The sequence below is a fragment of the Larus michahellis genome, chromosome 1 (genome assembly GCF_964199755.1).
Source record: "Larus michahellis chromosome 1, bLarMic1.1, whole genome shotgun sequence".
NCBI lineage: Eukaryota > Metazoa > Chordata > Aves > Charadriiformes > Laridae > Larus > Larus michahellis.
In genome coordinates this window covers 28156827-28184339 of record NC_133896.1, presented here as the reverse complement: position 1 = coordinate 28184339, position 27513 = coordinate 28156827, and the positions used below count along the sequence as shown (strand labels likewise).

The 27513-nt window shown below is 39.8% G+C and overlaps 1 protein-coding gene across 1 annotated transcript; it reads left to right on the top strand.

Moving 5' to 3' along the window:
- On the top strand, nucleotides 1-27513 carry TES (testin LIM domain protein). The gene is made up of 7 exons (XM_074603236.1): nucleotides 1-178; nucleotides 11349-11434; nucleotides 19717-19969; nucleotides 21137-21472; nucleotides 23940-24155; nucleotides 24674-24832; nucleotides 26051-27513. The coding sequence occupies exons 1-7, from the start codon at nucleotides 152-154 to the stop codon at nucleotides 26240-26242; spliced, it is 1269 nt and encodes a 422-aa protein (XP_074459337.1). The 5' UTR covers nucleotides 1-151; the 3' UTR covers nucleotides 26243-27513.

Here is a 27513-nt window from a genome sequence, read left to right as displayed (position 1 = left end):
ACTGCCGCAGGGCAGCGGAAGTTTGAGTGCGGCGGCGGCGGGCGTGAGGGGCGGTGGCAGCGGGCACGACCTCGCCTCAGCGCAGCCTCGCCGGACAGGAGCCGCCTCATAGCCAGCCCCGCTCCGGAGCCCGGCCCGGCCAGGCGGCAGCATGGACCTGGAGAATAAAGTGAAAAAGGTAAGGTCGGGGCCGCCGGCCGGCGCGGCAGGTAACTCGGCGGACGGCCCCCTCCCGCCGGAGGGACGGACAGACGGACGCGGACCCGTCTGGCCGCCGCCGCCCGTGGCGGGCGCTCCGCTGGGGTCGTCCGCTCCCGCCGCCCGGCTGCTGCCGCTCGGGCTCCATCGCCCCGTCCCAAAGGGTGAGGGGGGAGGGAGCTGCCTCCGAAATGACCTCCTGGTGCCTCGGTCTCGAGAGGAAGGAAAAGCTTCTCCTCTAATTAAGGCGCTGCAGTTTGTTCCTCAGGTCGCCAACCGGTACCCCTGTCCTACCATGCAAGCATTGCTGTCAGGTAAAAACGTGTCCCCCCAAAAAAACCCCGAAATCTTAATAGTTGCATGCAGCCAGGTATGCTAAAGATTAATTTCTGACCTTTGATGTGATGGGCCCATCATAAGTGTGTCGTCAGCGTTTGTATGGATTACCCTCCCGAGACAGAAACTTGGGTTTGGTTGGGGTTTTTCTTTAAAGGCATATTGACTCGTCAGTTTAGAGTCAAACTGGCAAGGAGTGAAGGGTAAGTAACAGAAAGTGTAAGTGATCCAGTTGTATTAGGTCCCTTTCCGAAACTCGCCATTTAAAACTTCATCTGTAAAACTCATTTCATGTGAGATGCACCTCTAAATCTGTGCTTCTAGTGCTTTTGCAAATCGAATGCAGCACTTAAGCCATCACTTCCTTTATTAAGAACTTATTTATAGTATCTGTTACAAGACTATATGATAAAGGCAGAAGGAGCGTTGTATATGAACATGGGTGAAATCTGTACATGTGGACATGTGTAGTTTGTATTCTGGAATTGTTATATTTAAGGGTAGTAACTTGTTTTAAAGTATGCTTATGCGCTTTTGTATACCTGTATGCTTTTCCAACTTGTAGGCTAGAAATTGGCGTAACTATAGAAGTAGTTACACAGTGTGGAAGGCTACCAGTTAATTCAGGACTGAATCCTGTTGAAGCAGACTAGCCTTGAGTCACAGCTTTCTCAGAGTGATGTCACAACATGTGATGATATCACCTGGATGAGCATCCTGGTTTTGAGAAACTACATATCTCATCCCTAGTCAACGTTAGGCTGTGTATAGATGGGTTTAGCTAAGTGCTATCACTGTCTTCAGAAGCTAGCTGTGTGCACAGGGTTGTCTCCTTTGTGTCACTGCTTGTATGTAACGAAAGCAAGCTTCTTGAGTAGGTTTACTTATATTTTTCTAAGCACAATTTAAAACTTAAGCTGACAGCATTGCAGAGCTTGTTCACTGAAAGTTTTTTGAACTCCGTGAGAGTTCAGAACTCCAGAGAGGGGAGAGTTGCATATTTGTGGAAGATAGAGCATTCCTGTTCAAATTTCTCCGTCTAAAGAGAAAATAAATATGTGCTGTGAAATATTGCTAAAATTCTGCTGATAGTCGACTGTTGGTTTGAGTGAACTTGTTGCTGAACAGCTACTTTAAATTGCGCTGTAATTATTAGGTACTTGTGTGTGTGTTGTAAGTTTATATTTGACTATTTTTGTCATATTTTTCTTTGGTCATCTTTTACTCTTCTCCTTCATCAACTTCAGAGATTCCCGAAGACTTCTCTGAACATGCAGGCAGACATAGAAGCTAGCGCCACAAAAGAAACCAGCAAAGCTCTGTTTGTAGAAAGTAACTTGTATTTTCTATTCTGTTCAGTTTTAGTATTAATATTGCTAAGAGATGTGTATGATGTGAAGAACTTCACGTTTTCTCTGTTTCTACTGTACATATGTTCAGAAAACTACTTCTGTCCTTCCTCTGTGTGCCCTCCCTTGTTCACATCTCCTCATCACCTTCTTTTTCTATGACCTGGGTGAAGCTCATTTCCCAAGAGAACAGACAAGGTTCTGTGAGAAGTTAATGCGGGAGAGCTGGGAAGCTTTGCTATGTGTCAGTGTGTTTGGTACTAAATCCTTTCCTTCTCTTTCTGACTGCCAGTATTTACTGTAATCAAAACTTCCTCAGATCTTGTACACTGGAATGAATAAGTAACAGTTCATGTCAACTCTGCAATAGCTGCATGTCTTCAGTCTCCATCCTTTAATTCCTATTCTCAACCTGGTTTTTTCCTTATCTTTTACTTCTCTCTTTTTTTTTCTTTTTTTTTTTTTTGCCAACTTCCCTCTCCCATGAAAGATGGAAGAACACTCTGGGAAGTTTCCAGTCAAGTTTATCAAAAGCAGGAAACTAACTGGCCTTTAAGAGAAACGTGTCTTGAGGTGGAGATGTCCCAGTAATGTCAGCAGTGATGAGTTACTTAAGTACGCGTTGTGGTTCTCACCCCGTCTTTGTCCTGCACCATGGGCTGAAATAACTTGAGTCCTTTGGCAAAATCTGCTCTCTACCTTATCTGAGCTTTTTATCTTGTAGTGACTTGTACATTTTTACCACCTGGCAACTGAAGGTAAATGTTAAGGACTGAGTGGCTACCTGCCTGTTGGGTATGAAGTTCCAAGAACAGTGGGCAGAAGTAAGCAGGATCCTGGGTTCTGGACAACCACAGTCTGCAAGAAAGACTTCAAGTTTCAGAATGAATTGTGAGCACTGAGAATATATGTGGAATAATGTGTAACTTTTTTTATAGTCAGGTCATTGTGCATCTCGGAGACATAAAGTAACTCAGGCACATATCTAGCAGTGAATGGTGTGGGAAAACAGAGTTGCAAGGCAGTCTTTTTAGCTACTATGTAAATACTAAGTCTGATTCCTTACTGTCAGGTATAATCTCCCTTTAAAGGGAACGGGGAGTTCAAGGCTGACTGTAGTTTTGCCCTTTTTTTTTTTTTGGGGGGGGGGGGGGGGGGGGGGGGAGGAATTTGACTTACTGTTGCATTTGAGGACCATAAAGATAGCTCTGTATATAAAAAGAGATTGCACAACAGAGCTGAAGCCTAAAAACAGTAGCTCCAGCTTGAAAAGCACTTGTGCAACAAACAGACCACTAATTCTCCCAAGTACAATACACACTGTGTTCTCAAACCATGCTTTGAGGGTATGGGGAAAATGAAGATTGAATGCTTTTTGTTGAAGATTCTGTTAGAACAAAGTTCTACTAGTCTGGATTCCTGCCCTGTCTATCACCTCTGTGAACTTGGTAAAATGAATCAGTAGGTCACAGTCCTGCTCTGCAGTCCTGCTGGCAGCACAGTCTCGTGCTTCACTAGAGAAAATAAGAATCTGGCAGTGACTCTGTTCTGTATGGGCTTTCACAGGAGAATGCTTGCTTTATAAAAGGAACTTTGATTGCGATGGAGAAGGGGCAGAGGAGTTTGAGGGGAAGAGGTGCAACTTCTCCAATGTGGAATGTCTGTGTGGTTTTTCTATGGGCGTGAGACTTGGTTTGTTCTGTTATGGTGGAAAAACAAACAAAGTGCTTTAGACATCATTAAGTCAATAGCTGTAATGCTCTTTGGTAAGTGAACAGTGAGTAAGGCATGTATAGGAGCAAAGTCAACTTTTTTTGTGTTTTGCAAAGCATGATTTAGTAATATCTGCTGGCCCCTGCTTCCTGTTGAGGTCACTGTTTGTTTTGGTGTTACTGCCATGGAAACCTAGATAGTAGATCTTTTTTGCTGTTCATTATGTATAGTAAGATTGAGGAAATGCAAGTTTGTTCATGGGTGAGCTTTACCCGCAAGGAGAAGTATGAAAACAAGTGTGGAGATGTGAGAGGAACTACTTCAGGTTTGTTAGCAAGGAAACCGTTAACATGCTTCCTGCATGTGTCGTCGTGGGATTTTTTCCCCTCAAAATATTGATATTGTTTTCTAGAATACCTGTCTGAAGGCACACCCCTAGTTACTTTTTGTCCGTCATTCCTGGATATCAGCTTCGCAAAGATGGCAAGGCTAAGTTAAGTTTTCTTGACCTTTTTTTTTCTGGAGAAAGTACTCCCCAGGTGTTTGACTATAAAATATAAAGAAATGCCTGAATAGCAAGCCAAGAGACTTCTTGGATGCAGAGCTGCACGACTTCTAAGATTAGGTGAAACTTTCTTGAATATGGCATAATTCCAAGACAAGAATTAAACAGTGAGATGGAAAACTAACTAACTTTATCTTAAAAGTATGCTGTCATTAAAGGCACAAAGATCTGTTTCTGCAAGTTCCTGGAAAAAGGAAGTGTTTTTCCTTTCCTTTAAGTAAAATAATAATAATGAGTAGCAATTGTGAATGAAATTTTATTGGTAAAAGTTGATTAAAAACACATTTCTTCTGCCTCAAGGAAGTATATGGAACACTTCTTGCAAATTAATGGCTTCTTCCTAGCAAATATAGAGTTTACAGATGTAATGGGGTGGATGTAGATATATATATTATGCTTTAGTTAAAGGTTATATTTTTACAGTCTATTTTAAATAGATACGCATATTTAGTGTGTGCATATATATAATACATAAATAAACCCCATACACATGTGTTTTATATAGGGTGTATATGTAAAAAAAAAAAACAAAACAAACAAACAAAAAAAACCACAACACAACCCTAGTACATAATTTCCACTAACATGAAGAGTTTGTGAGGTGGTTCTAGATTCTGGAGACCTGCAGGAAGAGTAGGGCTGTGAAGATGAGAGCTTGTCACGCTTGTTATCTAGGGTCAATTGCTAAGGGAGCAAGGAGGTTTCTGTCGTGGCAATTACAGATTGCATCAGACATAACTGTACTCTGATACTGCTGTATGTGTGTTTCTGGTCTTTTTGTTTTTTTTAAAGTTTGCCTAACCCTCCCTTTCTACATTGTTTTCAGTCTGAGGTTGTGTTAGCTGCAGCTTCTAAAAGCACTGGCTGACAAAAAAGCTATTTTCCTGCCTGACTGAAGATCCTAATAAGTGAATATGTAGATTTCCATATCTGCTTCTGAAAACCTAATATTAGAAGATGCAGCTGGGCAAGAGCACTGACGTCAAAACAAAATACATGAATATTGTGAAAATGCCTCTGCAGCGTTGGGTGGTGGATAGTGCTGTATTGGAGGTTTAGACAGTGTTATAGTGCGTGTCAACTGCATTCAAACTTAGCTAGTGTAATACTGGACTTTGTGAATAAACACCACTTGCTTTCTATTCAGCTAAGATATCTTTAATAGCTGTTAGTCTTTTGACAGTAGACTGTGTAGCAGTGTCTTAAATATTTATATTCTGAGCTGTTTGATCCTGCCCGGATCATCTTTCAAATATTTTTCTTGGCTGCAACCTCTTTCTGTCATCCTTCTCTCTGTGCAAGTGGACTTCCTTATCCAAGCTTCTACATCTTAATCCTGGTCAACTTTTCCCTAAATCTAAATGCATATTTGAGGAGGAGAAATAAAGCCAAAAAATAACTATGGCAGACTTGCCATCAATTTTAATAGACATGATAAATAATAACAAATACAGAATGATCTGTGGGATACTGCTCTTCGCTACAAGTTAAACTTTTTTCCTCTCTTCTTGTACGCTGTCTGTAGAATCTTATAAGAACATTGTCCAGATATAATTATGTCTTTGTGTTTGGGTTTTTTATTCTGGAAACATAAGAAATAATGTAGCTCTTCTGTTTTAAAAGTTTAAATGCTGTAATCTATTTTAATTTCTGGTATTTTTTCTCTTAGACTAGAGAAGACTTCTGTTGGTACAGAAAATAGTGATACATGATCAGGACTCATCAATAAAGCATGCACAGCACCTGAGATTTCTAATGTGTCCTGTTCTCACAGTTTTGAGGGGGCTTTTATGCATACTTGGCTTTACCTTGACTTCTCTGGAAATTCCTAAGGTATTTTAGGATATGCTAGAAATCTGTTTTGTTGTGCTATACAGGTGTTTTTCTCAAGCCTACATTGGAAATGGGAAGCAGTATCACTTGTTGTGACCCCTGAAACATGCAAATGGATCAACAGTTAGGTAACTTTCAAACCAGAAGATCCCTGGCATTTTGTGCTAAATCCAAGAGTAGCTCTAGCATGGATCTCTTCACTTCTGACCTTGGAGCACCCAAAGGCACATGGAGACAGATCTGCAAAATGGGCAGTGATGAGGATTTAAGTCTATTCTGGGGCTCACTGTTAATTATTGTAGTCCACTAATGACAACTTTCTCACTGTACAGCCGCAATGTTTCAAATTCCAGAGGGGTCTCACACAGTGGAAGGACTTCTGATCTTCTGCAGAGGCTGAGTACTGGTATTGTGTCTTACTGTCTGTGGCAAGGTGAAAGATTAATACAGCTCACCTGTGTGGTGGTACAGGAGTCGCGTTGGGAGTAGGAGGCAAAAGGAGCCAAGACCTGAGTTAGCTCTGGTCTGTTGGTGGGACTGAGGAGGTAAAAGAAATCTCGTAGGAAGGAGACCTAGAAATGCCAAGTAGAGCTTCTGCATTTTGTTATGGATTCCTCTTTTACCTTCTCCTTACCACTGGGGTTGTTTTGTAAAGCGGCAGGAAGGTCAGAGCAGCTGGCTTTATTCAAGGGCTATATTTGTGCCAGGTGTGATGACTATTAAATGGCAACTATTAAAATAATTAAAGACTTCCAGTGGAACTCTGTCAGGATACTCTTTGTATCGTGTATGCCCAGATGCTTAGTGGGAGGGAATAGAAAACACAGAATTGAACTCTAGTCACTGTACAGTGACGATGTGAGAAGCTGCTATGTGAGAAATTCTGATTAAACATACAGGTTTTCTTTCCTCCGTGTGGTCCAACACGGTAATAAGTTGTTGAATCCACATCTGGACAAGGCCCTGGGCAAATCTGATTTTGTTCCTCTTTGTGGGCAGTTGGGTGACCTCCAGAGAGCCCTTTCAACTTAAAATAATCTATGCTCATTAAAAGCAAGTATAGGCAACTTTAAAAATTACTGCTCTGTCTTATGTTTTAATTCATCTAAGATTTTTTAAGACTTATCTTTGTCTTTCCTGTAACTGTCAACAATAATCTTGAGTTCCGTGACATTACACTCTTACCTATTAAAAAGCTACTCCTCCATTCATCACAACATTATTTTTTAACCATCACTGTGAGCTGTGGCACAGTCCGTTCCAGGTAGGAACAAACTTCTTAAACTCGCATGTTTTACCACATAAGGGAAACTATAGCTGACGATATAATTGCATTTGTATTGGTCTGCAGACTAAACTGGCCATCTACCTCTACATGCATGGTCTATTTGTGTCCATGATTTATTTATTTATTTTTTCTCCCATGTGGGAAATGTTTTGTTGTCTGATGCTCTGAAGTCTGCTGTATTTACATGAACACAAATTATGAAATTATTATTCTAAAATTGCAATGAAGCAGGACTTCAACTTTTGCAAGAGGATTTAAATTGATAGGAGGGAGAAACAAGATTTGTTCAATTTTCATTCTCAGTGATGTTCAATAAACTTAACAATAAACACTTCTGATAATCCAGGCTTAAACTATTTCTAGTGACTGCTGTGTTTCTCTTGCACGTCTGAAAAAACTATTAGACACTTGAACTGGACCATTTGGGTTTTTAAGATGACAGTAAGCTTCCACCCATGGCTCCTTAATATAAAGATAGCCAACTTTTGACACTAGATTCTGGTCTGAGCTGAAATGGGGAAGTCTCTCACTAATACTCACTTCGCTGTAACCATTTAAAATTCTTTGCCCTTGAGAACTATTCAGTCTTGAAAGCAACATGCAAGGGATGATCTCAGTCATATTTATATCATCTTGCATACTCAGACTACTTAAATCTGTATTGGGTATGTTAGTAATACCAGATGGTTTTGGATAGCTTTTGCTGTAAAATGAAAAGTAATGGCAGTAGACAGGAAGCAACCTTCTTCTGGCATTATTTCAGCTGACCTATCTGTGTCATTTCTCCCATAACTCCATGTATGGGGAAAACGGATTCCCTCCTGTTCTCAGGCATGCATTCCTGCTCCAGTGTGTGCTCAGCCCTCTCTGGCTGCTCCAGCACAGAGCCGGCCATGTCCTTTAGAAGGCATGTGGAGTAAAAGTAGGCGGCACCAATGAAGAAGCACACTGCAGCTTTAGTCTCACTGAATTTCCCAAATTGCAGCAGAATCAGATGCTGAAGAGGAAAGTCGCTTCTGAGGCTGATGCTTTCTTACCAGTGAAGGAGGTGCTGTTACAGCACTGTGAAGGCCTATTTGATATGCACTGACTTTAGATAGTCAAACTCAAAAGCATGGTGTGCTGTTCTAATTTTATATCTTTATTTTTGGCAAGCAGCCACATAGTTTCTCTGTCAGAACAAAGGCAGAGGCTGTGCATGCATCTGGAATCGCATCTAATTCAGTTCTTGATGTGCTCCTTAGTTTCGAGCTAAGCCTTTCCCATAAGGTGACCAGACGTTGCATATAGAAAGGTTATCCCCTTCTTTCTCTTTCACAGTAAACAGAAATGCATTTCAAAACAAGTCTATCTCATTTGCTAATTAAATCTTATTTGTCTCAAGCCTCATAAGCGTTTACTTAATGGTGTCCTGTTTATTACTGGGGAAAGAATGTGGAATCCTGTGTTTCTGAAGAAATCTGCACTGAGACTGATGGTTGTGAAGATGCAACTAGGCTGGCTGGTTGTTGTCTGGAGGAGGGAGCATGTTTTAGGTGGAGCATTTAGACACCACACATTTCATCTCCTTTTCCATTTTCTTTGGGAGAGGTATTCTTAGCTTAAAAAACCCTTAAATGTTAGGATGCTTGTGAAAAATATATTAAAAAATTGCAAAGCCCATTTTCATTTTCTTACTTGCATTTCAGATTCCGTTTTGGGAATTCTCAAAATGTTAAGACTATTCCTCTGTGTACTTTACAATAGCACTCTATATACACAAGTGATCCTAGGTTTCTAAGCCTTCTAATTACAACACTAATGAAACTATTATTATTACTCTTTCTCCCCCTTCCCCTCTTTTTAAAGGAGGGCAGAGCCCAAGCATAAAAAAGTAATGCCAGTTTGTAGCTGAAGTAGCAGCTAGAGAGAAGGGGTTAATGTTGGCTTTTCTTTTTTTTTTTTTTTTTGAGGGCAATGCAAGCACATCTTAAATTTAGCAGCTTATTAGCAAGGATGATTTTAAAAACCAACCAAAAAACCTGAACATCCAACCCCAAACAAAAAACAACCTGTCCTGAAGAAAAAAAAAAAAAGCGGTCTGTTTTGTGTTGCCTTAGCTTCCTCTTTCTCTTCAGAGAACATCCTGGCCAATGTTTTGTTATGTTCATGAGAGACTTAATTTTTTTTTTTTTTCTGACATACGGGGTGTGTGTACGAGGTACAGTGTGTGTATGGTGGGGCTCTGGATTCCAGATGAGAAGACCCCTGTAAACACCCATTTTCAGTGGAGAGGAACTTTTGTTAACCTGTTAGCTTTATATATCCAACATAATAAAAAATGTAGTTGACGAAAGATAACTTAATCTTTAAAGTTATGTTTATTTTAGGTGATCTACTGGTCTGGCTTCAGATTAGTGCCTCTAAAACGTGAACTTCTTGAGCCATTAGGCTGACAAAGATGTCACCGTGATCACAGCAGGCTTGTATTTCTTCTTCCAGATAAGAAAGGAAGAAATAAGTTCATGTCCCTCTACCCATCTCTGCGGTTGCAAGCAGTAGCTTAATAGCTGCCAAAGTATCTCTTCTCCCTAAATAGCCCATAATCTGCAGGAAAGTTTTATAATATCCTCGAGGCGGTGATCCTTCAAATCATAAAATAACTGAAAACATGGTCTTCCCTGCATCTTATTGCATGCTTTGTGTTGAGCGAGTGGTTTGTGAATAATCTGTTCCTTCATTCTGGACAGAAACAAATTGAAAGTTGAGCTGTTTATATCCTTTTACGTACAACAATAGTGGTACAACTTCTCTGAGTAAATTGCAAACTTGTTAATAATAAAACCATATCACCACATCTCATTAACCCTGGCGTTGTGCTATTGTTGCTGGAACTGAGATCAGTACCAGAACTTGTCAGCTCTAGCTCGCTTTTCATTTGTGGTGGAAGCCAAACTGGAGGTGAGCTGTTTCCATTGCAATGCCCATCCCTCCCTCTGCGTCTACCCACAGCTAACTGGGAGCGCTCCTCATGCTGCTGGAGCAGTGGGTGGGAGCACAGAGATGGGCTCCCCTCTGCCTGCTGGGCATGAGGCTGCACATCCAACCATGACCGCAGTTCCACGGTCCTTCGTGTGTCTGATTTAAGAGCAGCATTCTCCGAAGGTTTAAAGAACCGAAGTGAGGCATTTTAAACTTACTGTGTTATGTGGATGCATAAGTTATGGTGTTTGGTGCCTATTTTTCACCTCAAACTTCCAGTGGCTGTTCTTCAGTTAAATTTGCTGATGCATTGATATATTGTGTGAATACCCAGCCTTTCCCTGCACTGTTTTTTATATTCTCACATATTTCCTCTGCATTATGAGCTGGTCGTCTGTACTTTTAATCTTTTCCCAGTGAAACCCTTTGCATATCATTTATGGTCATTGCTTTCACTAACTGTGCTGTTTCTCCTCCTCGGAAAAAAAGCTGCTATTAGTCTGGCTGAAATGTAATTGTAAAAGGGTATGTTCTGCTCTCGATCGCTATCAGGCATTTCAAATATACTCGGAAATATGAGACAAATCACTTAGATGTTTTCTTTATTCCTATCAGATGCCCAGGTTAGCACATAAACGTGGGGTCTGTTTATTTCTTGATCTCATGTATTTTGCCAAGTCATATACTGCAGATCACTTTGTACTGACAGATGGATTAAATGTGCTTTAACTTGAGGTCCTTGTTTGCTGTGGTTTCACAGTCACAGACCTAAGGGTGGGCTGCAAAGAATCTGCTTCTCTGCTTGTGAGAAGCTTGTAGAGTGAGCTGGGCTGGGGGGACAAGTCACCAGAAAAATACTTGGTTTTGGCTAAGGCTGGCTTTCGGCATGTTAGCTCAACCCTCTGAACAGGCTTGTGCAACCACTGTCACTTACGTAGGTACAATAGAAAGGTGAGTGGCCCCCAAAATACTGTTCTGATGTCAGCTTAGTCAAATGCTTAATCTTTTGTTTTAGTTGTGGATTGTAGATTATAAAGGCAGCCATAAGATCATTCACGCAGCGTATTTCTTAAAGCTGACTGTAGGCATATTGCTCTGTACACAGATGGGCTTGGGCCACGAGCAAGGATTTGGTGCCCCCTGCTTGAAATGCAAGGATAAGTGTGAAGGATTTGAGCTTCATTTCTGGAGGTAAGTGACACCAGATGTCTCTTAAGCTGTGACTCAGCACTGCAGATCTTAACACATGTATGCAAATGAGTAAGTAACAGCTTTTGTTCTCTCTTTCAGTTAAACTGTTCAGATGCTTTAAAGAAGCTGCATCTAGGTTCAGGGCCAGGGCTTCTCAGCTGCTTTGCAACAGAGTGTTTAAGTATGTAATCACTTATGATCATCTATTTCATCTGCACTGAAGTCAATGGTAGTACTTCTACTGAAGCATTTGCTTTAGCTTAATAAACAGTTGAAGTAGGTTTATAAAAACATCTCTCATCCTACAGTAAGAGAGATGACAGGAAAGAAGTGTGCATTATCTCAGTAATAAAATTCTTTCTCAGCTTGTGACCAAATATGTAAGCTTTGATCTGAGATTTTAGGTAAAATTATCTTATCTATGTAGAAAAGATATTGAAACTTTGTATACATCTACAAGTGACTTAAAGGGGGAAGAGGTGTAATAAATTCAAATTAGTTAGATTGCATGTGGCCTTGGATGATGGGCTGTTCCTAAACCAGTAAGAGCTGATGATAGTAGCAGTAAATAGTCTATGCTGTGGCTTCTGCATAAGCTTTGTATTCCATTAAGACCTTTCCTATTTTCCTGAAACAAGATAGATGTTAATGTATGCGTCTAGCTATCCCAATTCACTGATTATACTGGGTGTGGTTTAAGATGTAGCTTAGTGATTCTGATTTAAAAAAAAAAAATCTCTCAAAGGGAACAGCCTTGAAAGGACATAAAAATAAATAATTGTTAGTAGCACTAGCACACACTAGCAATGAAAACAATGACATTTCACCAATGCTATTTAGCTACAGTCAAAACTGTATCTGCAGTAGGGTTTTCTTCTGTGTTTTTTTTTTTTTTTTTGAAGGTGGTCTTTATTCTATCCTGGCCATAGTGGCATCAGGTGCAGATAAGGCCTAGGAGATTTTACTTCTTTGCCCAAGTATTTGACTGCAGCTGAGACTCAGGTTAGAAAATAACCAGACAGACCACAGCGAAAGCTTGTTATAAGTCGATGGGGATTTAGCTTCTTGGTTATGTATCTGTAATATGTAGCTGTAGGAAACAACTAACAAATAATGACATGGAGCAAGAAGTGGTAACACACTAATGAATAAATGTCATCATCTAAACATAAAAGAAGTTATTAATTTATGAAAAGACGTACTCAGTCACTGAGGGGTGAGTACCTGTAGAGGTACTGAAATAAAACGGAGCACAGTGAATGCGTGTAGGTAAATCATTAAAACAGAATAAAAAATTTGCAGGAGTAAATAGTGTTGCTTATTCATGGCTAGATGAGAAATGTCACTTCCTACTTGAGAAAGCTTTTTGTTCATAGTGTGATAGATGGGGAAATCACAAGAAGGGGGGGGAATTAGTCCGGTTAACTTTTTCTCTTCCTTTGTGTCCTCTTTTTCTTAGTTCCCATTGTTAGACCTTATAATTCCTAGCTTGTTCTTTAACAGGGAAGAATTCGGGATAAAAAGAAATAAAATGCCTAAAGTGATTTAGTGACATAATAGCATGATTACCAAGTTATAACATATCTCCCTTCTGTGTGTGTATTTGTAGGTTTTTGTGTGTGGTTTTCTTTATACATGTTTCACTGTGCTCCTGTGGTTAGGGCTCATTGTGCCAGGTCCTGAATACATAGTTTGTCAGAGCACTGTCTCTCCTGGAAAGCAAGAGCTTGTAGACAGCAGTGAATTAAAAAGTAAGTAAGAAAAAGACATAAAACCAGTAGCTATTTAGTTAAGATTAAGATATAATTTGGAAATCGAATTTATATAGGATAGGACAGGTGAATAAGGTGGCTGGAAGTAGTCTGAGAAGCATCAGCTAGGTGTCAGACAAATGTGGCACATACCTCTGAAACAGCTGGAAAGTAAGCCATTGAGGCAATTCAAGAATGGGTTAGAAAATAGCTGTTTCTCCAGCAGAGCTGCTGCTGGAGACAGTAAGGGTGTGAATCTGAAGTCTGAAACCAGTTTCGTATAAACGGTTTTAAAAGGAAAAATATATTAATATGCTTTGCGTGAGATTTTGGGCGTCTACCACTTGAACAGAAAGGGATGGATCTCAAATACTTGTTCACTTAGTCCTGTTAGCCTTAAAATCTGAAACTATTTTAAGTAAAAGCCAACTGTCACACAAGTGGACAGAATATGGTCTCTATAACATGAATGATTGAAATCACTTCAAGTTTAATCACTAATTTCACTGTTACTCATCTATAAAAGATAGGTGTTGAAGTAGGGATTGTAGTTAGAGAAACAGTTACATGTTGCAGGGAAGATTAACTGTGGTGGGTTGACCCCAGCCAGCAGCCAAGCACCCACACAGCTGCTCACTCCTTGTCCCTTCACTGTGGGGTAGCAGAAAGAAAAGGAAGAACAAAAGTGAGAAAATTCACGGGGGCGTTGAAATAAAGTCAATTTAATAGGTGAAGGAAAGTGGGGTGGGGGGTGGAGCAAGTGATGCCAAAGCTGTCACTCACCACCTCCTACCAGCAGACCCATGCCCAGCCAGTCTCCAAGCAGTGTCCACTTTGGAAGTCAGAAACTCTGCCTTCTTCATTCTCAACCCCTGTCTTAGTTCTAGACATGACATTATATAGTATGGAGTATCACTCTGGCCAATTTGAGTTGCCCCCTCCCAGCTTCTTGCCCACCCCCAGCTTGCTGAGGTGGGGGCAGAGTCCAAAAAAGAGGAAACCTTGACAGTGTGCCAGAAGTGCTCAACAATAGCAAGTGCTCTCAATGCTGTTTTAGCCACAGATCCAAAGCACAGCACCATACAGACATTATGAAGAAAGTTACCTCCATAGGAGCCAGATCCAGTCCAGTAAGTGAGGCAGCAGTTGCGTTTGCAGCCTGCAGTCCTTGCTGTGGTCTTTGCAAGGCTGACACTGCCCTCTCCTGGGTGGAGCTGAGGAGCTTCCGCAGATCATGTAATTCTTGGTCTGAGGCATGAAGACTCTGCTGTACCTCAAAGAGCCAAGATGTAATCTTTCTGTATTTCCATACAAAAGAGCCTCAGTTCTGCCTTTGGTGAGTCAGATTGGAAAGTGCATGAAAAAAAATCCAAGTGTACCTATGCAGTAGCAGGGTTTTACATGGATTTGCTACACTGTTCTTCTCTATACTGGGAGCGTTTGGAAAATACCTCCTCTGAGGTTGCAAGTGCTCCTCAAGCACTTTGGGCTATAATTCTTGGCACAGTATGTGGGATGGTTATATAGGTGTAGAACTGTTAATTTAAGCTAGTATAGAAATGGTGGGAAACAAAGCCTTTAGTAAAATTTGTTCCTAAACTTTGAAGTTCTGAAAGCCTCAGTGTTGTGAGCTGAACACAAAATCAATACAGGGAGAGCCACAGGTCTGTAACAGTAGCTGAACAGTGAACAACTGCCTGCTTTGTTTTAGTGTGTTAATAGCTTTTGCTTTTAAAGTTGTCCTCAGAATCGTGCTTCCATCCAAGCATAGTAGCAGCAGGCAGGGTCTTCTCAGTGCAGGTGTTAAACTTCTTTCAGACTGCAAAACTGCCCCTGCAAAATTAGCAGGGCAGGCTGGCTGTAAGAGACTGCCAGTTGGATAAATGTTTGCTCTTTGGGAATGTGTTTCCCACTAGAGGGAGGTGTGGGACAGGAGTCAGAAGTTGCTAAAAGCAGGAGGGAAGGTTCTGATTTATCTTGGTTGTGTATATACCGGAAAGTGATAATTGTCTCCAGTGCGGCTTGCCAAGATATTAAAAAGCTTCTGGAGAGAAGAATCTTAAGCTTGGGAACAACGGTTTTCAGCATCTGGCTTCTCTGCACAGATAGAATCCCTGGAAGGCAGGGACAGCTTTAAGTTGGCTTTAACATTTTCTGATAATACAGCTGACAGGCAAGTACTGAGGCACAGTTCGAAGAATTTGCAAGTACTATAGCTGCATTAATAGCAAGAAAACATAACAGAAGGAATCACAGGAAGAGACTAGTCTTTCTGCATGGAGAAAACAAGCCTCAGGACTTGCTGGGTACTTATGAGGGCTTCTCTGTGCTTACAGTTGCCACCTGCTGTCACTGGGAGCCACTGCAAAGCTAGTGGAGTAAGGATCATGATCCAAATTATTTTTCCTCTCTATACGCCAAAACATAGAAAAGCAGAAGGATGGCTGACATTTGGTTTTGGAAAAGGAACTGGAAGTCTTTGATCCTTGCGGTCAGTAGACATCACTGGAATTCACTGGTTTGGAAGAGAGGGTGGAATCTGTTTACCTTCCTTCTTCCTCTTTCTACCCACCCAAGACCTGGAAGCAAGACACAATCTACTAGATCAGTCTTTTACAGTGATATGCAACTCTTAATTCCACAAATATTGAAGCTTCCTCCCTATCTTCCACGGTTTCAATGGTAAAAGCATCCCAAACTGCTGAGATTTGTCTGGAGGAACACTTCTCTCCTTTGCTGAAGTCCTGAGCGCTGTGAACACATAAGCAGAAGTCCCTAATACCTCCTTCAGCAGGGATCTTGCTGAATGTCCTCAAGCGAAGGGAAAATCGTTTTGGCAGTGCAGATGGATCTAACATGAAATTCTCACTGCCTGTCTTCTCAATAGAGCCAAAGGAGATAAATTTAAGTCTATACCTATACATGTGTTTATGTCTGTGTGTGTATATAATAGGAACTGGTTTTCCTGGCCCATGTGAGGTGTTTGCTTTAACATCAAAAATAAAAATTAGGCATCAGTTATCAGACAGACTTCTGAAGCATAAGTTTGAGGTAATGGGACAGGGTTGTTTCAGTAAGATAGCTCTATCATAGTCAAAGAAATGACTGGCTGATCTAATCTGAGTAGATGTAATTGGCTGTATTCCTTCTGCAGAAGGGACAGTGACTAATGAACAGGACTCTGATGTGGCAACTTAGTAGGAGAAGATATGACTAAATTGTAAACAGTACTCTGCAGGAAGAGTTATGTGTGTAAATGTCAACTGGATGTCTTTTAGGACTAGAAATTATTCAAGAAAAGGGATTATAAATCAGGACAGGAAACTTTTTTTTTGTTTTGGCTGTTAGCAGCATACAGACATCTTCATGTGGCTGAGATCCAGAAGAGCCTTAGGGAACAGGGGAGGTGGCAACAGCCTCAGGGATTTTCCTTTGACTCAGAGATATGCTGACGTCAGTTGTGACTCAGCATTCTCTACATTCTTTCTGGATTGTTTTCTGCCCCATTTGGAGACTTAATTATCCACAAGGTCTAATGCCAGGGCCACTACACTTGTAATTTTGTAACATAGCCCCTGTAACAGCTTGTTGCAAACTCCACTAAGGCAAAGAGTCATTCCCTTAATCTTGAAAGAGCAGGGAGATAGCATTAGACTGAAACATACACAGTCAGTTGTTAATTTAAGTTGGAGGTGGCGGGAGATTAGTGAGTATCTCATTCTTTTCAATCCAAGTATAAAGCATGGTAGTTTTATGCCAGTCTTCACAGTGGGACCCAGGAAGGACCTGAGGACAAGTTGTGTGCTTTCACTTCTTTGCAAGTACCTGTTCATCTGTTTATCAGGACAACAAAAAAAATCTCTCAAGGATACTGAAATAAAACATGTTAAGCCTTCAAGGTGGGACTGAGGATGAAAAAAGCAATTGAGTCAGGGTGCTCTTCTAGTTGGTAACAGAAACAGGATCTCAGAGCTGTTCTGCATTCTGAGAGAATACTACTAGAAAATAAATATGCAATTTCATAACATAGCATGAGCGAAAATAGAGGTGCCCTTGTGGCTTTTCCAAACCATGTGAAATTCTCAGGGGAAGAATGTTGGGGCTTATTGGGGCTGGCTCTGGTCTCTGCAGGCTGTCGATGCTGCTTTGCTGCAGTTGGATGCTGTACAGAGTGGAGAGAGCTACACAAACTGTCACACTGCTGTTGTGACCACACAGGCAGCACAACAATATGAATTGTTCTTAATGAGTTGTGTTTTGCAAGCAGAGCAGTTCTAGACAGCAAAACTATACCTTACTTCCATGCGTCTGTGCAGGTTACCTGAAAATGCCTGTTTGTTCACCAATCCTATTAGATCACATCCTGTCAAGAGACAAGACTAAAGCTGTGGCTTACTATTGCTAAAGATTTAAGTCAAAAACGTGAAGGAAATATCTGGCAAACTATTGTTCAGATGGACTAACTGCTTGAATTCAAGTTGCATGTGTCCTGTGAGGCATATAGCTGCCTGATGGTTGTGATCTAATAATGAACTAAACCTGCAAAAAGTAAGGTCTGATTCTGTCACCTAGTATTAGATCTCAAAGAAGACGTGATTGAGAGTTGGTAATAGGGTATAATCATGTGCACACCTTCAAAGATGAGCAAAGTGAATATAAATTGCTTTGTTAGTGTGTTAAGTAGTCTCTAAGTATTGGCTAGGTAAAGGACTCATGTAGACTGATGGTGAAGATCCTGCAAAATTTTATGTTGTGAGTGCTTGTGATGCATAGTACAGCATTGAGTCTTAATGGGCAATGCTATTTCATTCTTTAATGTTGTAGTAAGCTGGGAGACTGCAAAGTGCTTAGTGTTTACTAGGTATCCAGATAAGTATCAGCTTTGAAATTTTGTGCATCTTTCTTGTTGTGGGTATGAGTTGGAAGTCATGCAAGCTGTCAGACAGCCTATATTTCAGTTATTGATCTCTGTAGGATTTTATGTGTTGCAAAGCAGAGTCTGCTCTGCTTAACGTTCTTATTTGGCTTGTTATTTTTAGTGGCTCATTTCTATTGCAGCGTTAGCTATTTTTATTTGGTGTGGGCTTCATAACTTAGATTACCATAACTTATAGCCAGGGCAGCATCCATCACACACCAAAATGCTAGTACCCTACACCATATAAACTGGTGTACATGTGCAGTGCCCATCTTTGGGGCTGGCTGTGCATCACTTCACAAGACCAGTTATATGCCGGTTCTTCCTCCTTCCTTCTTTACCCATCACCTAATGGGCCTGCTGTAATCATGGCATGTTCTTGTCATGCACCTGTCAGGTGGTTTAAGGTAAGGTATGTATCTTGCCTTCAAGACTTTAGACAGCAAGATGCAGAACAACATTAGAATTTGGTGGGTTTTGGCAAGCAGGGTTAAGAAGTATTTTATAGGTAGGAGTTTTATGCTATTTGCTATGTGAAGAATAAATAATAGAGTGAATTATTACTCATACTTCTTCAAACTCTAGAGATTCAGAAGCTTGATCTGTTCTCTTAGTCTATAATAAGAACTTCTAGTTAACCTTCAGCTTCGCTGTTTTCCATAGATTGTGGCTGACTGCTTTGAACTGAAGCTCTGGGGAAGTCATTAATAACTAGTAAACTAGCTTGTCTAATCCAAGGTTCTGTTTAATATATGTGAATTGTTTAATTATGCTTAAGGTAATAAATTGCTATCTAATACCTCTTAATCAAAAAGAGTTCAAATGTGTTGTATATGAAAGAGTACCCTTTCTATCTAAGTAAAGCCTTCTACCTTTTAAGGATGTTATCTGTGAAAATTCTCTGTACAGCTTGTGCCGGAGTACCTCTGACTTGGTTCAGAGCCCTTTGAAAGACTTTGTCCATATAAGCCTTTCACTTTTCTTTCATCTTCTAAATGCTGAACTTTGAACAGAACTCAGTGCAATTACACTGTATATATGGCCGTGTGCATTTTTTTCCTTTCTAGGAAATATTTGTTTCCACTTGATAGCAACCCTGTGATAAGCAAATATCATGCATACAGTGAAATGCATATGAAGAAAATAGTATAGCGTGTGTAATTTTGAGGGTATAAAGAGAGCATGAAAAACTAAAAGCCCAAATAAATGACTTCTGGGGGTACCATGTTAATGCATTGAAGATAACTCATGGGTCAGTACCCATAATAAATCTGGTAGGTGGGTGATAATGGACATGTATGTGTGTGATCAGTGCTGAGGTGTAACAGTAGGAATGATATAGCATCATATTCAAAATGTATTAGTGTACTTGACTGATATCTATCTGATCATAATCTCTGTGAACAAAAAAATGTAAATACTACAACAGCAGAAATAAAGAGTATCATCGAGAGATGTTTGACACATTGTAGAATAACTAATAGAATAACTAATCAAAGCACTGAAAACAAGATTTTGGGTTCCCAGTGGTGGTGTTACTAGGAATGCAGGTGGTGTGAGGTGTAGTTTTCAGCTGAGACTGTAACTTTGTTGCTGTTGCCATTAAATTTCAGAAAAATATGCCGCAACTGCAAATGTGGCCAGGAAGAGCATGATATCCTCACAAGCAATGAGGAAGATCGGAAAGTGGGGAAACTCTTTGAAGATACAAAATACACAACCCTTATTGCAAAGCTGAAGAATGATGGCATTCCCATGTATAAACGCAATGTAATGATACTGACTAATCCGGTGCCAGCCAAGAAGAACATATCCATCAATACTGTGACTTATGAGTGGGCTCCTCCTGTTCAGAATCAGACACTTGTAAGTCCGACCCACTTTTTTTCTTCATGTTCAATGGAGGCATTGATGGGAGATAGAGAAGTAGAACTTACAGGAAGTATAAATTTGCCTCTTGTAGTCATTCTGTATGTACCTCTTCTTTTCTTCCTCCTCAAAACCGAAAATATGCTGCCTGTTTAATGAGTCTTGCCTGTGTCATCTTGCAGATATGGATGCTTGTCTATGGAACTTCTCAAGAACTGGGGACATAAGGTGGTTTTTAATAGATAGGATTAAGTGTTATCTTCTAAGTCCATGGAGTCCGATTTCTCTAACCTGCCTTTTTCTAGTACACTTGAAAAATTTGCATGGACTGTGTGTTTAAAAGAGGAAAAAAAAAAAGAAAGAAAAAAACACCAACCCCACAACAATTTATGTCATTGTTTAAAGTTAAGGGGAACACTCAGTCTTGCATATATCTTTTACTGTATATGGTAAGAACAAGGTCAGTGTTGACATCTAAAAGAGCAACTCCCTTCCAGTATGTTTTCAGCTGAGTAGATGAGATGGTAGATAGCCTTCTGAGGGTTTTACTTCACTTTTCAAGCTTTGATTGCTAACTTACTGTACTGCCGTGTTGTGTGATCCATGACAGAATCACTTTCTCTGACCTACCTCTCAAAATATCCTTTTTCAGTGAATTAATCAAACCTTGTGCATCTAAATCAACTGTTATTTAATGTTCAGTTACGACTTTGATTTTTAGGCTCGTTCTTGCTTTTTTAAAATTAGCGTTTTTTTCTTTATTTAGCTAGAATCATTTCTGCAATAGACTGTGTGCCCCAGGCAAACTATTTCAGCTTTTACTTTTTAAAGCTCTACTGCTGATCAGTAGTTTTATATAGCTTTGAAAAGACAAGGTGCTGTGTAAATGTTAATTACTGTTTACTCTGAGAAGTAATAACTGTATTCCGTAAAAGGCTTAAAAGGAAGCCTGTCTTTTACTCTGGGAAGATGCCAATTAATGCATCTGCTGTATTTTATCTCCATCTACTGTATTTTGGGAGCTTAATGTTTATGGAAAGAACCTTGTTTTTGACAAATTTGACTGTCGCTAACAACAGTAGAGATGATTATAGTCGGGTGTTTGTTTAAAAGGATGGGTCTATAGTTGAAGTGGCATCTGATATCTAATTTCTCCTGGTTCAGGCTAGGCAGTATATGCAGATGCTACCAAAGGAGAAGCAGCCTGTTGCTGGCTCAGAAGGCGCACAGTACAGGAAGAAGCAGTTGGCTAAGCAGCTGCCTGCTCACGATCAGGATCCTTCAAAATGCCACGAGCTCTCCCCCAATGAAGTTAAGCAGATGGAACAGTTTGTGAAGAAGTACAAAACCGAGGCACTTGGCGTAGGAGATGTCAAGCTCCCTGGTGAGGTGGAAATGAGAGCTACTGAGAAGAGTAATGTGAAGAATGGTGACAGAGGTGCCTCAGCTGCTGTAGGAGCGATGGAGGACAAATCCCCAGATCAGAAGGCATCTCAATATGTAAGTATAAGAAAGGAAAGATAAACCAAGAAGGTATAGTACCATCCGAGTGCTCTCTTTGGTCATTTTAATGCAATTAACTTGTTTGTGAACTTGAAATAGTGAAAATCTAGGGAGGGAAAGAAAGAAGGGAAACTGGAAAACATTGTGAGTGTCTGCACCGAGCCCTGGTTTCTGACTGTATTTAGTGCATTGCAGCAAATAACTTCCTAGATGACCTTTTCATCCTCATTGCAAAAACATGTTAGCTTGGAGATATACTACAGCAGGGTGGCTTTTACAGAATAATAAAGAAACTTGTATAGTCTTACAGACTAATTGCTACACTCCTCTCTTGAAGAGTTTAGTTTAATTATAGAAGTCTGTTTTCTCCTTTTCTTGGAAGAGCACCAAAATTACACACTTGACCAATTGTGTTTAAATTAAATGAAACTAAGAAATAAAGTAACACCTCTCTCCCATGTCCAACAAGCCAAGCCGTAGAATGGCTTTTTTGAGTAGCCTTCTTTTCATATTCAGATCTGGGTTTTTTGGTCTATTTTTTTTTCCTTTGGCATCTGATTTCTGCCTTGTAATAGCTCAACAAAAAATAAGGTATGTAAAATTATCCAGTTTTCATTGGTATTTCTAAAACTGTAGCCTTAATAAAGTATTTTTGACATAACTTGCTAACTTCTGTTGTAGATGTCTCGGCTACCAATTATGAATACAAAATAGGGGTAGGATTACTGAAACAACATTAAATTAGCTTAGTGAAGGTAGACCTTCACCTCAGAGTGGCAAAAGATCCTGTAACTTGATCTCCAGAAATGTTGCTATTACATGTATGAATCGCAAAACTTATTTCTTTCCAGGTTACTTAGAGAAAACAAATATATGAGTTCTAGATGGAGATAAAAGTTTGTTAACATCATTGCAGAATATGGCTTTCAGTGTTATTGGGGGGTGTTGCGTGCTGCTTTTGATGTGGTTTTGTTGCTTGTTTAAACTGGCACAGTATATTACTTCTGGTGTAATTCAAATGGAATATAAAATTAACACTTAAGTTCTAGCTTTGAACATGCCTGCTTACCTTAGTCAATCATATGCTGTGCCATTTGGTTACCTGTAGCTACTTTCTAAAATTAATTATTCAGTTATTTTTGCCATTATCTTGTCATGGAGATCTTAAGATACTAAAAAGTTACTTTATCATGGCTTGATGAGGTTGCTGTCATTTTGTGTAACCCAGCCTCTCCTGCTGGCTTACTTTAGCTTCACCACAGCAATTCTTCACTTGCTTCCTTGAGGAAAAACCTATAGAAATGCACACCTTGCATTGTACCCTGTGGCCAACTGGCTTGGACAACATTACGTCAAGGGCAAGAGGCATTCTGTCATCTTGAGTAATTATTCTTTTTAAAAACAACAGCAAAACAGTGATGTCTTTCTATGTATATTTTGATATATTTGATTTCTTTCCATGTATATTTTGAAACTGCTTACCTAAAACTAGTGTGGGGATCTGATCAATACGCCTTACAGCTGAGACACTTTGAAAAAATAAAATACAGAGATATATATATATATATATATACACACACAACTGAAAACTGAGGCCATTTGTGGCTGGGCTTGTAGTAATGTGAGTCATAGAAAAAACCTTTCCAGGATGTTCAGCCCAGTCCACAGACCAACTGGAGTGCAGGAAATGCTAAACTGGTGATTAAACTGTAGATTAAAATTTTTGTTTCGATAACATAAACCACCTGCATTTTTTGACTCGATGGCAAAACCCTCTCTGTAAGCAGGTATAGGACAAAAGACTGACTATAAATGTTTTGAAACTATTTGTAGTGTAGTTGTGTTCATGAACTTTGTAGTTCCTTTTCCATAATCCTAACATTGTTAATCACAGACTATTGGACAACAGCTGTGAGTAATTAGCATCCCTAGAACATAGCTTTAAACAGAATGAGTTTGAAATATTCACAGTTATTTTTTTTCTCAGTAGTGATGCAGCTATTGCTCGATCTTCTCACGACCTATATAATAGAGCATTTCCTTGTCATGTGTTCTAGTCATAGTCTAGTCAGTTAGCTTTGGAGTCCTCTTATTATTCTCTCCTTATTCTTCAGTATGCAAGGCTTATAGAACATAGCATGAATTTTAGTTGCCTGGGTTGGTTTTGTTTGTTGTTGTTTTTTTTTAAGAACTGGACTGTAGTTGCAGGAATGTGAATATGGGAAAATACAATAATCCCTTTAAGTAGCACTAGTGCTATGTCAGTAGAATGCACATCACCTTGAATTGCTTAGTTCAGCCTGTACAATGGCATCGTGTCACGCTACTATCTGATCATGGGAGTAAACTAATGCTTGAATTTCAGTCTGGGAAGGTGGGATTTATCAAATATGTCAGTAATATGTTAATGCTATAAATGTACCTCTTCAAAGACTTATTTAACTTGGTAATAACTTCTTTCCAGTCCTGCTATCGCTGCAAACTGAACATGAAAGAAGGTGACCCGGCTGTCTACGCAGAACGTGCTGGATATGACAAATTGTGGCACCCAGCTTGTTTTGTCTGTTGCACCTGCAGTGAGCTTCTAGTAGACATGATCTATTTCTGGAAGAATGGTAACCTGTACTGTGGAAGACATTATTGCGATAGCGAAAAACCCCGCTGTGCTGGATGTGATGAGGTAGGAAATATCCTTATCCTTTGGTTTGTCATACAGGTTTGCTCCTCTGAGAAGTGAGTATGATTTTTAGTAAAATATTTCAGTGCAGGGACATGATGTGCCTTCACCAGTTTTAGCTGATCATAGTCTCAAGGAATCAAAATTGATATGGACACTCCACATTCAGGAATCTGCTTTGGATTTGGTGGGGATTTTGTGTGGTCTATGTGCACGTGTGTGCAAATTATGTGGTGGTTTCCTCATGAAGGGCACTAGGGGGAGCGCCTGACTAAATTACACTTTGTGCAGCACGAAGAGGCCTGCCTGATGTCTTTGGCATCTATTGGCTCTTAATAAACAAATGGAGTCTTTTGGAAAACTGTAACAAGTGAATGTATTTGTTTTTATTGTTGAAATTGTTTGAAACAGTGGAACCACCAGGAGTTTCTGGGAAATTGCAAAATACCTTGAGGCTAGCTTTATCAAAGGAAAGACTATTCAAATGCATATGTTAATATTTGTTTGTATCTTCCACATAGCTTATATTCAGCAATGAATATACTCAAGCGGAAGGTCAAAACTGGCATCTGAAACACTTCTGCTGCTTTGACTGTGATTGTGTTTTGGCTGGGGAAATCTATGTAATGGTAAACGACAACCCAGTCTGCAAACCCTGCTACGTGAAGAACCATGCTGCGGTAAGATCCGTACAGACATGTTGGTGCTGTGAAGGAAGGGAACGTACATCTGTGGAGCCTGAAATTCTTACTTTCTCCCTGTGTGGGAGTATCTAAAGAGTATAAATTGAGTGCAAGTTTAAGATCAAGTCAATCGTCGTTTTGCCATTTGAAAACAAACATGAATTGACAAAATCCTTGTCTGCTTTTAAACTTAAACAAAAGCCACTGGAGGAGGGGGGAGGCTGTTCTGAAAATACCTTTAACCTTGCAAGTGGTGAAGCAAGATTTTTTGTAACAGGAGTAAAGTAGGTGAAGATGAGCAATGCTGCTAAACCTTTAGTTTGTACCAATCATAGTCCATTGTGAGCAGTGGGATTCAACTTCAGCTGGTCTCCTAAAAGCCTGTGGTGGCAACTGCAGTCTGGGTACTTTGTTTCTTTGTGTTTCTAACTGCCTGAGTTATAAGCAGTGTGACTGATGGGATCAGGAGAGTGACTGGTGGGGTAAAGCTAGAAGTTTGGGAAAGGATGTAGTTCTTGATTCCCAATTATACTAGGAACTCTAACATGAGATGATGGTCCATTCATATCTACCAATCAACACACTATTTGTTGGGAGTTCAGTCTAATATGCATGTAGACTGTTTATGTAGTTAATGGAGGGGAAAAACTATTATCTCTAGCTGGCAGTTAATAATCTGCTGAGGTAGATGCAAAGAATTATCTTTTGGAGAGGCTTTTTTTCCTCTTAAAACATTAACTTCTTTGAGATCTAAATGATATTTCTTGACAACCAGATTTTAAGATGAATTACATCCAAGGCTTTCTAGTAACCTTTACTACTTTGGCATTGCTTTACAGCTGCCAATGCACAGGAAGATTTGTAACTAGTCTCTTCAAATGTATGAGTTAATATATGAAGATCTGTGCTGTTTGGCACAGCAAGTTTTTATCATTATTTGGGGATTGGGAAATCCTAACCATCGTAACTGTCTAAGTTTAGTCCCAGCAGCAACTAACTTCTTGTATGCATTTTATTTTCTCATTTTGTGTCCTCAGCTGCATTTTAATTAGAAACTGTTTTAAAATTAGAGGAAAATCAAAAGCTGGAGACCTGTTTCAAAGGCCTCTTTTAACACCTGTGTCTTCTCCAAAAACATTTAAGGATTCCAGCTTTTATTGTACTTGTAGAGAGGGTATGCGTGCTTCATTTAAGTGTCTTTTTGTTTCTAAGCAGATCTGCCAAGGCTGTCATAATGCTATAGATCCAGAAGTTCAGCGTGTGGCGTACAACAACTTCAACTGGCATGCTACGCAGGAATGCTTCTTGTGTTCCTGTTGCAGCAAGTGTCTAATTGGCCAGAAGTTCATGCCGGTGGAAGGCATGGTCTTTTGCTCAGTGGAATGTAAGAAAAAGATGATGTCTTAAGAGAAGATGTGCACAGAACCAAGCATTGCTGCATTCCAAAGGCTCTTGCATTTCTACTGTAAATTATATGGTATTTTGGGGCATTTAAAGTTATTGAAAGTGTTAAATAGCATTTTCCCAAAGATTTTGTTTGAATGACTAAAACCTGCTATGTAACCTTCATTTCTTAGTCGTAATAATACTTTCTTTTTTGGAATATTGTTCCTGAGTCTTAAGTCAAATGACTTTGTATCCCAGAAATGTAAGAAAATGGGTTTTTTTCTATATACTTTAAGGGAGCTCTTCACTGTGAAGGATCATCTTGCTGTATGTTGTCAAATGGAAGACGAAAATGTGAAAATGCTCCGATTTTTCTTGTTTTGTACGATAAATGTAACTCTTACACTTGTGGTTTCACTAATTTATCATTTTTATAGTTTCCCTGCTTTCATCAAGCACTTTAGACAAAATGATCAGCTTTGCTGCCACATGCAGTTTTGTTCAGTTGACCTCAAGTATGCAGGGAGAATGAAGCTTAAAAAGAAGTTGTCGGTAATCATTTGCTTGTTGTTGACACATGGTTTCTTGAGGATAGTGACCACTCTCACATCTGGTCTGTAAAGTAACTCTGCAACAGTAGAAGACTGTGGCTCATGGTTTTTCTCTCTCTTAGAACTGTTCATGCCTGGAAAACTTGCTCATTTTATGAATATTGAAGTTACTTTATTTTTGGGGGGAGCGGTGGGGGGGTGGGTGGTTGTCGGAGAAAATGTGAGGAGGTCTTGTCTAGATTAAAGATACAAAAAAAAAAATCCACCAACAGTACTGGGTGTCACTCTCGCTCTTCCAGAACCGGCTTCTGTTTTTTCATGAATGTTCTTTTCATAATTGTGCCTTCTATTGGAGAGAGGTGGCGCGCAATACCGTATGCATTTTCAAGAATGTAATTCTGCAGAAGGATCATACTTAGGCTTTTCATTTGTAAGTTCTTAACCAAAGCACAAAGAAGTCTTTCCCAGAAGACTTCCGGTATTTGAATGAAAAAAGTCACAGGTGTTATATTAGCTTTGCTTATTAGATAAACCAAATGTGAGGTTCTCTTTCTTTTTTCTTAAGGATTACGGATCTACACTGAAACTTGTTAGCTACCTTTGTGCCAGTGAATGGAGAGTCTTTGTCCCAAAAAAAAAAATTAAAAAAAAAAAAAACCTATGCAAGTCTTATGTTCAGTTCTTTTTTTTTTTTAATGTTTTATGGTGGTTGTAACACAAATAAAAATTAGTGTTGTTCAA